Source organism: Pogona vitticeps, chromosome 6 (assembly GCF_051106095.1).
Source record: "Pogona vitticeps strain Pit_001003342236 chromosome 6, PviZW2.1, whole genome shotgun sequence".
NCBI lineage: Eukaryota > Metazoa > Chordata > Lepidosauria > Squamata > Agamidae > Pogona > Pogona vitticeps.
Window position 1 is genome coordinate 113,930,763 of NC_135788.1, and position 13,127 is coordinate 113,943,889.

The 13,127-nt window shown below is 42.5% G+C and overlaps 1 protein-coding gene across 1 annotated transcript; it reads left to right on the plus strand.

Moving 5' to 3' along the window:
* The first annotated feature begins 1,732 nt into the window (after positions 1–1,732).
* LOC140708301 (vomeronasal type-2 receptor 26) lies at positions 1,733–12,895 on the plus strand. The gene is made up of 5 exons (XM_078378242.1): positions 1,733–1,796; positions 2,181–2,232; positions 4,058–4,349; positions 11,662–11,788; positions 11,994–12,895. Exons 1-5 carry the CDS (start codon positions 1,733–1,735, stop codon positions 12,893–12,895), a joined length of 1,437 nt encoding a protein of 478 aa, XP_078234368.1.
* The last annotated feature ends 232 nt before the right edge of the window (positions 12,896–13,127 follow it).

Consider the following 13,127-nt stretch of genomic DNA (forward strand, 5'->3'; position numbering starts at 1 on the left):
TAGTTGATGACTGTTGGTCTGGAACTGGCCCAGCGCATCGTTCCCCCAATCACTGTAATCGCATAGTCCGCAGTGCTGGGAGGTCTCATGTGCTGTTAGTTTACCTGATCTTACAATGGGACTCACCGGAAAATACCTGTTTTTTTTCACACTACCTGCCACAGCATAGGGACTAGCATAGTTAATCCCATGGCCGCCAATGAGCCGCTCAAACTCCACAAGGAAGCCCCCCTTGATGTCTTCCAAGAAGACATCCAAACCCAAATCAGAAAGATGTAGTCCATCTTTCTAAAAAATTCAGGGCTATCCATTTGGATCCTCTGGTGACCATCACTGATCCATGGCCTCTGCAGCCCTTGCTGTTTACACCCCTGTGTGCCATGTTAACTTTAAGAAACACAAAGGTCTATCCAGCTGGATTCTCTGGTGACCAATAACCGATTGAAGGCCGCTATAGACTGCACTGCAGCCATTGTGTGCTGTATTAACATTGAGGAACAAACCTACACTCTCTCCACGACAAATGAGGTACGATTGTGGACCACAGGATACGCACGGCCGTGTTCGTGGCCTTCAACCATTTCAGGTCATGTATGATGTTCAGGATCGGCACCTGGCCAAATCAATGCCGCCAAGGTGTACCCAACATATCTGTTGGAAACTGGCCAAAGGCCTCCACCCTGCAAAGCTGGCTCTAAAGTATGCCAAGCAGCCTTTCCAATGCGATGTGTGCTCTGGCCCCGAGACCCAGGTTGCTCCCCCATGGGGATGCAGCTGCATAACGCGCAGCCCAGTATACCTACCATTGTGGCTGATACTCACAATATGCCTCCATCTCTCCAACCCAATGAGACCTGTGGAGATTTAATCAGACTAAGCTCCTGCCTACACATTAGTTAGTGTTCCTCTAGATCTCTTCTTGGTTTAAGACCCAGGGTTGCAACAGTGCAGCCTGCACCTATTCTGAATGAATGTGCGCCAAAACCATGACTTCGATATCCACTCTGTCTAATGCTAAGATGGTTAATTTCCAGCATTGATATTTCATGAAAGGTGACTTATCAGTATGTTGACATAAAAATCGGGGACCTGTTTTCTAACCTTTAGCTATGGCTGTGATACTTTCACCAGGCAGATGCTGCTTATGCTTCAATGCCCCAAGGTGATTTGTAGTCCCTTGCCTAGCTGATCAGCCTTGGAGTGCCAAAGAAGAATTTGCACCTTTTCTACTTTAGCCTTAACATCCTGCCATTGCAGGGCTAGACTAGACTTATCTTTTTTCCCCATGTAATCACTTTTGCTAATTCTAAGTGACCCAGCGAACGTCATTAATGATGTCATCTAGAATAGGAACCCTTTCGTATTCATCCCTGCATAAGAGCACCCAGTGTTTACAGATGCACCATATCGGAGGCGATATGGAGCTTTAATATCTTGTATTCTACCCCTCTCTTTGGACTGTCCCATTATCATTTTCCTTATGCGGTAATCCCCTGAGTGAACTCTAAGCCCATTAATTTTCTTCCAAAAAAGGCCAGTGCTGACCACCTTCCCCAAATAGTTCACGTGCCAGTCCCTTTCCATTTCAATGTACCATAAATCATTATAAATGTTCAACAGGTGTCGGCCAAACTGGCTCCAGGTTGACCATTTTCCTATATTCCTGTAACTATCCTCTCGTCCGAATAACCCTTCCTCATCCTCGGTGTCAGGTCCAAACCTATTGCTCCTGATGCATCTTCTCACCACTTCACCAAACCTCCAGAGGCAGAAGGTCCGGAAACTCCCAGGCTCTGGTATCCGGCTCCATGAACAGCTCAATCTCTTGGTGTGACAATGCATTGATGATCTAACTTTCTGGACCTGGTACATGTCATGCATGCTACAGTATGTTAACTTGCAGCGCATAAATATAAATGCCCTAACCAATGTCATGATCCATTCTAAATGGGACGTAAATTTGTTTATGATGTAAACAGCCGCTTGATTGTCAGGCCAAATCATACTACTGAGTTTCAGTGATGCAACCCTCCCCTCCTCCCCTCTAGTCAGTTGCCAATGTGATGCCACAATCCCCTTCTTTTTCTTTCGTCTGCCAAGCTCTGCCCTTGCCGCTGCCTGAAAAGGTAGAGGGCGGCTTAAGGGGGAATGCCCTTAAATAATCTGGTGTTCCTCCCCAGGTCTTAGTTCTGTTGGGAGACTTGAAGGTCTCACCGTTATCCAGGGTGGGAGGTAAGAGCCAGCCACGCTGCCCAAAGTCATTTGATTCATCAGTGGCTGCAGCAATTGATGAAGTCAATTGAAATGGCAGGAGAAATATCCTCTTCATCTCAGTTTACAAGGTCTTTTAATGGAGCAGCATCTTTTAGAAGATTCAGGGCCTTGTGATGGAGTGCAATAAGTCTCCTGCCTGTAAGGGAACAGATCAGATGCTGATGTAAAAAATTTGTCTGTACTCTTCAAACAATGCCAGCAAAACAAGGGAGGTGGCTCATTATAATTTTTCATTTGTAATTTCCTCTTTTCCAAGAAGATACAGATGCAAACCCCTTCAAGCTTGGGACACAACCCTGACATGTGGGAATGGGAGCCATGACCCTGATATCCCATCATCTTGGTCATTCTTAGTGTGTGATTTTCACTCAGGTCCTGAAGAAAGAAATATGAACTTATTGATATCACCCGTGACACTGCTCTCATTCTAGTGCCTTTTCGTAGAGAGTGACAAATCTTTAATCTCCTTGGGAAAAAGTCAGTTAGGAGATGCAAGAGCCTCATTCATTAACTTACTACAATTTGACAGCACAGAACAAGAAAAAATTGACTCATGTTATTAGAAACTTTGGAAAAAGTCCAGATCCGTGGACAGTTCTGTTTACATTTTTATTCCTTTAGAATAGAGAAGGGCATCAAACAACACAAATCCAACCAGCCTTGATTACCTTCCCTATAATTATTGGAATTACTACTTTTAGCATTTCTGTCTCCTCAATCCCTCTGAGAAATGTGGGGCTTTTGTCTCAAAATCAGGAGGAAAAACAGCCCTTGTCAGTTAGGATTTCTGCGCTTAGTGTATAAAGTCTCCTGTCCAAGGAAATGACAACATCTCAGTTTGAGCGAGGAAGTGGACAGCTCTGCCAGTCCAAGCTCCTCTGTGTATTCCACCAAGAGTGATTGTATTGGTGGTGCCTTTGGCTCAGCATGAAAAGGTCTGAAGCGGAACATTCCCAACATCTGCCAGCCGTCTGTCTGGCTTTGTTGATGCTCCCGGTGCTTCATTCTTCCAGCTGGAATATGAGCCCTTCCGTCTGCAACTGGAGGACAAGAGTTCAAACTTCTTTCCATGAAGCTTCAGATGAGATGATTCTTGGGGACTTTGTATCCATTACTCTTGTTGGCTTCCTTCTGAAAACCTTTGTGACCCACCCAGACTCTATTGCAGTAAATGCTGTGTAAGTAGATATTTGTCAATGCAGATGAAAATCCAGATTGAAACCAATGAGGGTTTCCTATCTTCAAAAGGTAAAGTACTTATTGAAAGTAGGCAGTTGCCTTTTTATGATGTCAAGATGGAGGAGACTATGCATTCAGATGTATATGCCCGTTGACCTCCGTGTGCAGCTTTGTTTTTCTTTTAAAACATTTTAACCTTTTTGACAGGTGGACCATTGAATATCAGATGTTTCATTCGGTTTTATGCATTTCCTCTTGACAGATATTCCACTCCTGCTTCTATATTTCTGAGATCAAAAACAGTATGTGGTTGACTTCTAACACTTACTATACCCATCTAGGTTATTTGATGGAGGGTTGCAGGCTTTACTTCAACAGAATACAGTGTTTTTTCTTGTGCTGTATCAAGAAAGAAAGAACTTGTCAGGGTGCACCGGAAGGGGAGACAGGCAGACTGCTGGGAGGCAAGCATGTTTGAGAGGCATTGTAACGGTGGCCGTACCGAACTTGCTCTGAGGACCAAAATAAGTGCCCAATTAATCATACATAATTGATCCTCAGAAACACCCCTGATAATGATTAATTTTGTGGGATTTCATTGCAGTCTGATTCCAAAAAACTACCAGCACATCCTGGCCTTTGCTTTTGCCATCCGCCAGATCAACCAGAATGCTCAACTGTTACCCAATATCACTTTGGGTTACAAGATTTATGAGAATTCTTTTAATCCCTGGCGAGCCTGCGGGAACACCCTGGATCTTCTCTTCATGAGCAGAGGGCATCCCCCCAATTACAACTGTGGCAAGAAGGAGAAAGTGGTGGCTGCCATTGGTGGGCTCACTTCCGAAAACTCCATGCAGATGGCCAACATTTTCAGTATCTACAATATACCTCAGGTACGTCCACAGGGTTAAACAAATGTAACTTCATAGAGAGATCTTACTTGCATCCCTTGCATCTAACTTGCATACTTTGACTCCCACCTGTAGAATTCATAATACCAAGTGAATGTACAAGAAAGTATTCCTATGGAGACTAAGAATTGAACATTTTGCTCCCTGATTTTCATCCTTAGCATACATTTAGATTGACTTTATATTTGGGGACAAAGGGGAGTATTTTCCATTTTTTTAATGTTTAAAATGTGATGCTTTTTCTCTTAGCTCAGCTACAGCTCCTTCAATCCTATATTAATTGACAAAAGTCAATTCCCTTCTTTCTACCGGATGGTTCCCAGCGAAAATGCTCAGTATGATGGGATTGTTCAGCTATTCATGTCATTTGGATGGAACTGGACTGGTGTCATTGTTTCCAAGGATGACAGTGGGGAAACCTTCCTTCGAACTTTGAGACCAAGACTTCTGCAGAATCATATTTGCATTTCTTGGACAGAGGTCATCCCAACAGTGACCGTGTTTTCACCAAAAGAAGTGATTGAGGTATTCCTGGGGCCAATCTATTGGACTCTTTCTCTGAGTGAAATTAACGTGGTCCTTGTGTATGGGGACAGGCAGTCTCTGGAGGGGCTACGATTAATATTAGACATATTTGAATTTCACAAAATGCAGCCTCAAAGGAGGGTGTGGGTGACCACGGCTCAGTGGGATTTCACAGCTTTACCTGCTGAGATGAAACTGGCCACAAAATCTTTCAGTGGAACTTTGTCCTTCAAACTCCACACAAACGTGGTGCCAGGATTTGAGAACTTTCTGGACAATATGAAACCATATCAGGACCAGATTTATTTCATCCATCAGTTTTGGTGTACTGCATTTATCTGTTCATTCCCACTTTATGACCTCAATGTCCCAAATCGGGATGTTTGTAGTGGAGAGGAGAAGCTGAGGAGCCTTCCTGGAAGTGTGTTTGAAATGGGCATGTCTGGCCACAGCTACAGTATGTACAATGCTGTTTATGCTGTAGCTCATGCGCTCCATGCAGCGTTTTCATCAAGAGCAACGCAGAAGCGGAAGGGGCCTGAAGAGAAATGGATCCTCCAGGACATTCAGCCATGGCAGGTAATCGAGATTAGAAAAGGAAATAAATTGTGCAATGTGAGAAACACAGCATCATTAGGGCTTATTTCTCCTGTGGAGTGAATCAATCTCATTAAAAAATAAATAAATAAATAAAACTAAACTAAGCCAATACCAACATCAAGCAGAGCAAAATGTGTTTGTAGCCCGAACTTCAAAATCATAGCAGAAAACAGACATTTCACTTTTCTTATGGAAGAGTGACAGAGAAGGAGCTGTCAATGAATGTGTCTTTCACAAGTGCATTGAAAACCTTTCCAGAGTTCCCCAATTTTCTTTTAAATTACTCGTTGTTTTTTTAAATCCATGGTTTTTGAAGAAAATTAGTTGCCTCTTCAGTGAGATAAATTTTTGACCTAATATCGCATTACTCTTCTGACAACATCTGTTACTTGGAAAAAAAATCTAAAATTATGTTTGTGTCATAGAGAGAGAGAGAGAGAGAGACTGTGGGTGGGGGGGGGAGGTTCCCTTTGGGAGCTTCAGAAAATTTGAATCTGTAAAATGCCCAAAGTGGCCTTCGTAGCCAGATGGACATTATAAGTATCCAATTTATAAATAAGAAATAGAGTAAATAAACATGGGATATAGTCTTTAATGTCTGGAAATAGCTGCCACTGATGCCCACCAACTTGAGGTTCCCCTCCGAAACTTTCCAGAATGAAAGAGATCCATACAGAATTTGGACGTTTGAGAGAAAGGGTGAGAATTGGAAGCTTTTAATTTCCAATAAAGGGCCAGAGCCTATGCCGTCATCAACCTTGTGCGCAACAGGCTGCAATAATGTTGCTGAGTCAGAGGAGATTTGAATGGATCAAGAAACACATCACTTGATACTACTGGTGGAAAAAAAAGTCTTCATCGGTTCGTTGAGAAGTTCTGGAAATATCCCACCAGTTGTTATTTTAACTCTTCTGTTGTGTTTTACATGGACAATTTTTAGATGCTTGGAAAGCACAGAGTATTAATGCATTTCTTCAACTCTGCCTAAAGAAATTATTTTTTTCTCTTCCAATTTAGCTTCATTCGTTTTTAAGAAACATTCGGTTTAACAACAGTGCTGGCGAAGAAATATTTTTTAATGAGAAAGGAGATTTGGAAGCAGGATATGATATCATCAATTTTGTCAGGTTCCCCAACGAATCCTTCCAGACAATCCGGGTTGGAAGTGTGAACCCTCTGGCTACTGAGGGCCAGAGATTCGTGTTGAATGAAAGTGCTATTAACTGGAATGAGAAGTTTAATCAGGTAGATACGACTTTCCTTCATCATCCATCTCATTTGTGAGTGTACTTTTGATATTGCTATGTGGTTGTGCTGATATTTTTCCAGAAGAGGCTAAGAACACAACATAGAGATATGTGCAGAATGCTTTTCAAGCCTGAGACACTTAAAGAACCTTGCGAGAGTCCAAACGGAAGGTAATTAGAGGATTAATATCATTTCATATCACACCTGGTATATTGTTTCTGCAGGATAAAAAGGTCTTCTGAATTACCAATTCGAGTTTTGTTTTCCATTAATTAATTAATTTTACTAAATTTCAAATACAATAAAGACATACTGAGCAAAAGAAAGAGGAAAAAACAGTAATACAAAAATTTTTGAAAAGCGGGGATACGGGGTGGGGAACCGATCTCCGCATGCATTTCTCAATTCTTCTCAGAATCACTTCCTCCCCAATTACTAATATTTATCATTGAGTTTGTTACATAACCAATAAAGCATAAAGAAAACAGAAATCTAAACAATTCATAATGTGATCTGAAATTCTATGATTCATAATTACATATTCCTAGTTTAGTGTTTTGTTTATCTAAAAGAAAGTCCCATATGGCTTTCGCTGTTATTTTATACTCTGCTCAACTTTTGCCTTTTAGAAACTCTGAGAGTTTCCCCCTTTCAGCCATTTCAAGGGCTTTGTGTAGCCGTTATGCCCACTTTACCCTGCAGTCTCTAACTTGTTCATCATCTGTATCCCATTTCAGCATTAGTTTATATATTCTGGAAACCGGACAATACTGTTTGTCAGATAATTCTTCTACAAAGATAGACTTTTCTTCTTCATATTCCATATTTTTCTTATCTTCTTTAAATCTTTCTGTTAACTGTACATATGCAAACCTCTGAAATTCGTAACCATCTTCTATTAATTCTTCTCTTGCCTTCATCTTAAATTAACCCCCTTCCATTTTTAGAATATTTCCATATGTTCCCATTTCCCTTTATTTATAATCTTTCCCTTTTGAACCATGCCTCCTGTGAGGATACCCCTAATGGCTGTTTAGGTAAAAGTCTTAACTTGTAGTGAACCCAAATCTTCAGTATAGCTTGGCGTATATGGTGGTTATTAAACTCTGCATTCACCTTTATTTTACCAAAAGTAATCGTGTTCTCCATATCTTAGGTCATGACCCTCCAAATCTAATCTTCTTCTATTATTTATCCAGATCCTTTCATATAGCCAACCTCCTTGGCATTAGACAGGAAGGAGAGATAGAGTTGGGTGTCATCTGCATACTGGTGAGATTGATCACCAAAACCCTGGAGAACCTCTCCCAGCAGTTCCATGCAGATGAGGTTAAATTTAATTGCTTCAAGAAAATTAAAAGTATGCATGGATCCACCATCAAGTAACTGATCCAATTTGTCTACACTAGATGAGAACTTTAGTTAGACTCAGCCCAGAGTGTCTTTTGTGACCGGTGATGACACCATGTCTATTGTCTCCAAAGAAGGACAGCAAATTATGCATAATTTATGGAAACTCATCAGGATTCCTGCGAAAAAATTAAAATATAATATAATAAAATATAATAAACAACCCTTGCATTATACTTTAAAAGAAATTTAACTTCTAAAGAACAAAGTTGTCCAGTAGAGTTGTTCTGTGTGGTCCGGGGCTTAGTACATGCCCCACCAAAAAAATAAAATATCAACCACTCCACACCCCGCTGTGAGCAATTTGCACAACATTTTGTAGATAAAGTCGCTCGCATCCCCTCTGACCTGGATGTTGTAATTGATACAGACCCAGTGGATGTATCTTTGGCCCCAGCTTGTCCTCTTTTAATGGATACTTTTCAGTTGGTGCAGCCTGATGATGTGGACAAGATTCTTGGGGAGGTGAATGCCACCACATGTGTGCTGGACCCTTGGCCTTCCTGGCTCATAAAAGCTGCCAGAGGAGGAATGGCCAATTGGGTACGGGGAGTGCTCAATGCATCCTTGCAGCAGGATAAGATACTGTTTAGAGGAGACAGTAATAAGACCACTACTGAAGAAGCACTCCCTGGATCCCAGTGTTTTGGATAACTCTGGCCGGTCTCAAACGTCTCATTCCGGGCCAGGTACTGAATTGTGTGGTGGTTTTTTGGCTGCAGGGATTCCCGGAGGAAGCAGATTATCTAGACCCATTTCAATCTGGTTTTAGGCCTGGCTATGGGACACAGACAGATTTGGTCACATTGGTGGATGACCTACACCAGGACCTGGACGGGGGAGTGTGTCCCTAATGGTTCTGCTGGACCTCTCAGCAGCTTTCAATACCATCGACCATGTTATCCTTCTTGGCCATCTCTCTCTGGGATGGCACTTGGAGGCACTATTTTACAATATATATGCATGCTTCATCAGGGGTCTCAAAACTGCGGCCCGCAGGCCACATCGTGCCTACTTTGCCATTTTCTCCAGACTGTTCCCTTCAACCCATGGCCTTCAGCTCATATGGGAGAGGGGTGTTGGGCTTCCGGGGGTCTGTGCTTTTGTGTGCAAGTGTGGGGGGCTCCATACAGGTGAGCGGACATCTGTGGTCACTGGGGTGCATGCGTGCATGCGGCTGCGTCTACGAGCACCTTCCTTTAGCCTTCAAGAATGTGGAAAATATACGATGTGGCCCTCATTTTCAAAAGTTTAGAGATCCCTGTTCCTCATGATTGTTTAACTTATAAATAACCTTCCTTCTAATTATCATGGTGGCGATTGACCTTGTTGCCCCTGTTTATTGGGCCCTCACAAAGGATCACACCCTTTTTCTCTTCTAGCTGCCACCAGGTATTCTCCTAATACCAATTATGTTATACACATGTGCTGCCAAAACTACGGGTTACTGAACTTAGGAATCAGAGGTTTAATTAACAAATATTCATTTATTGTCATGTAAACCATAAAGGCAAATCAAGTATGAACTGTATCAGGTATTAACAAGGATTGAATCATGTATACAATCACTTTTAATCCAAACTAGTATGTACTTATAATCAATATCTTTCTTATACAGTGGTGTCTTGACTTCAGAACTTAATCCGTATTGGAAGGCGGTTCTCAAGTCAAAAAGTTCTCAGGTCAAATCTGCATTTCCCATAGGAATGTATTGAAAACCATTTGATCCGTATCTCCTCTTTTCCGTCCATAGAAACTAATGGGAAGCTGCTATTCCGCCTTCGACCACTAGAGGGGGATTTTTTTTTCCTTAGGTCAAGAAATGCTGGGAGGAGTGAGGAAGCAGACAGGCACCCTTTTCACTGGCCAACAGTTAACTGAAAGTTCACATTTTGCACTTTCCCTGCCTCCCACGTTGGTTTTTTTGAGTTCGTAACTCAAATCTAAGTACTTAAGTCAAGTCAATATTTTCCTATGAGAGTGGTTCTTAAGTCAAAATGTTCTTAACTCGGGCTGTTCTTAAGTCAAGACCCCACTGTAGTTCTTATAGTTTCATTCCTGCTTGTTCAGTATTGTTTAACCTTCTCAATTCCCTCTCCTAACACTCTCAGCTCAATTCTCTAACCCTCTTCTTCTCTCTTCGCAACCCTAACTGCCATTTCACATTTCCAACTGTCTCTCTAACACCGCCCCTCCTGCCCTATCCTTGGCTCCTCCCTCTTGAGCTTCTGCGATGGACAGGCAGAAATGACATCACCTGTTGGCATTTCGCTACATACCTTCCCCCTTAGAAAGTTTGTTCCATGGAGTAAAATCTACAGTGGTTTGCTCCATGAACAACATAGAAACAGTTTAGTAATATTTCACACAACCTTTAATAATAACACTGCACATTTTAAATCACATTAATACTCTTGACTATAATACTTTATCATTGCTTATCATTAATTCATCTAAAGGAAAGTTACATTTGTAATTACATTTTTTATTTATACACAACTGGAACATATTATTACATTTTACATTGACTTTCAGTAGTATATTTATTCCTTATTCCTATTTATTCTCCCTCCTCCTGGGTTATATAATCTATTTTGTTCAGTTTGGAAATTGTTCTGTACAGATCTGCCCAATATACCATATTTGCTGGCACACAAGGCAACTAGCCGTATAAGACGACCCCCCCCAACAGGAGGAGGAGGAAAAGGGAAAGGGGCGGGTGGCAGGCGGGCGAGCGCACAGCTGGCTCAGCAGTTCAGGGTGGTGGGCAGCCTGGCCGCGGGCTCTGGCTACTCAGGCATGGTAGGCTGTGCTTCCCTCCCTCCATCCAGACCGACTGCCTGCCTGCCTGCCTACCTGCCCGCCTGCCTTCCTCACCGGCCAGCGCGGCCCCATGTCATTCAGTGCACCCGGTGTACAAGATGACCCCCCCCACTTGGAGGCATGTTTTTTGGACCCAAAAAGCCATCTTGTACGCCAGCAAATACGATAAGTGCAACTTATTTCCTTTGATGGGTCTTAGCATCAGATCCTCATCTCCAGGGTTGAATGTTCTCTCTCTGGCTTTTCTGTCATACCCTAATTTTTGTTTCTGATTCTGGCCCTATAAGTTTTCTGCTGCAATCTCCAGAGATGTCTGCAAAGTGTTAAGTTATCTACGTATTGAATTACTGTTTCAGGATCTTGCTCGCCCAAGTTTGTCAGAGTAAATCTAGGGGTCCCCACACCTCCCGCCCAAACAACAGTTCCAAATGGTTGAACCTGGTGTTTTCAAGGGGTACAGATCTATAAGCATACAGTAATTGCGATAATTTGTGTTCCCAATCATTGGGATTCTCTGCAGTGTATGTCCTGATCATACGCATGAGTGTTCCATTACATTTTACATTTCCAACTGTCTCTCTAACGCTGCCCCTCCTGCCCTTTCCTTGGCTCCTCCCTCTTGAGCTTCTGTTGGCATTTTGTTACAATCATTTAACTTCTTCATGACTTTCCTTCTGATGATCATTAGAATACACCCAGGTCCACCTGTGTGGAGAACTGCCACCCTGGAGAGAGCATGTCTGTCCAACTGGGGAAACAGGTGTGCTGCTATGACTGCGTTGCATGCCCCAACGGGAGGATTTCGATCCAGATGGGTAAGTGAAGGAATCCAAAAGCACCTATGGAGAAATACAGGATTTTTTATTGTCTCTCTAGTGGTGTTCCTGCCTCAAAACGAAGAAGAAGCATGTCCCAAGAATCAACTTTGAAAAAAAAAGCAGGACTCAGTTGGAGGATTATTTTCTGTAATGGATAAAAGTTGTGTGACTCCAAAACTAAGACCAGGTTGTTTTCTTTCAGATGCAAAACAATGCCGGGAATGCTCTGAGGACCAATATCCAAACAAGAATCAAGACAGTTGTATTCCCAAAGCCCTAAGCTACCTCTCTTATGAGGAACCCTTGGGCTCAGTACTGACTAGCTTGGCCCTCTTCCTTTCTATCACCACCATCGTAGTGATGGGGACTTTCATTCAGTACCGCCACACTCCCATGGTCAAAGCCAACAACTGGAGCATCACCTGTGCCCTCCTTTCCTCTCTCCTCCTCTGCTTCCTCTGTTCCTTCTTCTTCATTGGACAGCCTGGAACTCTCACCTGCCTTCTGAGACAAATGGTGTTTGGCATCGTCTTCTGTGTATCTGTTGCTTGTGTCTTAGCCAAAACCATCACTGTGATTGTTGCCTTCATGGCCACAAAACCTGGACTTGGGGTGAGGAGATGGGTTGGGAAGTGGCTGGCAGGGTCAGTCATCACGGTGTCTTCTCTTATCCAGGCTGGTATCTGTGTGGTCTGGTTGATTACCTCTCCCCCCTTCCCAGAGTTTGACATGCATTCTGAGACTGACAAAATCTTAGTTCAATGTAACGAAGGTTCAGACCTCATGTTCTATCTTGTCCTGGGCTACATGGGGCTGTTAGCCATCATAAGTTTCACAATGGCTTTCTTTGCCCGCAAGTTGCCAGATACTTTTAATGAAGCCAAATTAATCACTTTCAGCATGTTGATATTTTGCAGTGTTTGGGTGTCTTTTCTGCCAACCTACCTGAGTACTAAAGGGAAATACATGGTAGCCGTGGAGGTCTTCTCTATCTTGGCTTCCAGCGGTGGCTTGCTAGGTTGTATCTTCCTTCCCAAATGTTATGTTGTTATTCTCAGGCCTGACTTGAACAACAAGAAGCAAATAGTAGGGAAAAGGGTTTGATACAGTTGATAGAGAAATCACATCATCTTTAGTGAATTCCTCTGGGGAAAGTCTACACAAACTAATGAAATAAGCTATCTTAGAGGCCTTGATAATGGTCCTGGTTTTGCATTGTTTTTAATATGTTATGTGAGGTAGAAAAAAGGTCTGTTACCTTTTTGAGGTCATACCTACAGAATTAAATTTGAAGTGGGTGGTGTATTTTTCTTAAATTATATTTGTGGGCATGTTG

Excerpts from the sequence above, each read along its gene's own strand:
- LOC140708301 (XM_078378242.1), top strand. The coding sequence starts at position 1,733 with ATGCATCTTCTCACCACTTCACCAAACCTCCAGAGGCAGAAGGTCCGG. Across the intron at positions 2,233-4,057 it reads ACCGTTATCCAGGGTGGGAG|TCTGATTCCAAAAAACTACC; the intron begins GTAAGAGCCAGC and ends ATTTCATTGCAG. Across the intron at positions 4,350-11,661 it reads GTATCTACAATATACCTCAG|AATACACCCAGGTCCACCTG; the intron begins GTACGTCCACAG and ends GATGATCATTAG.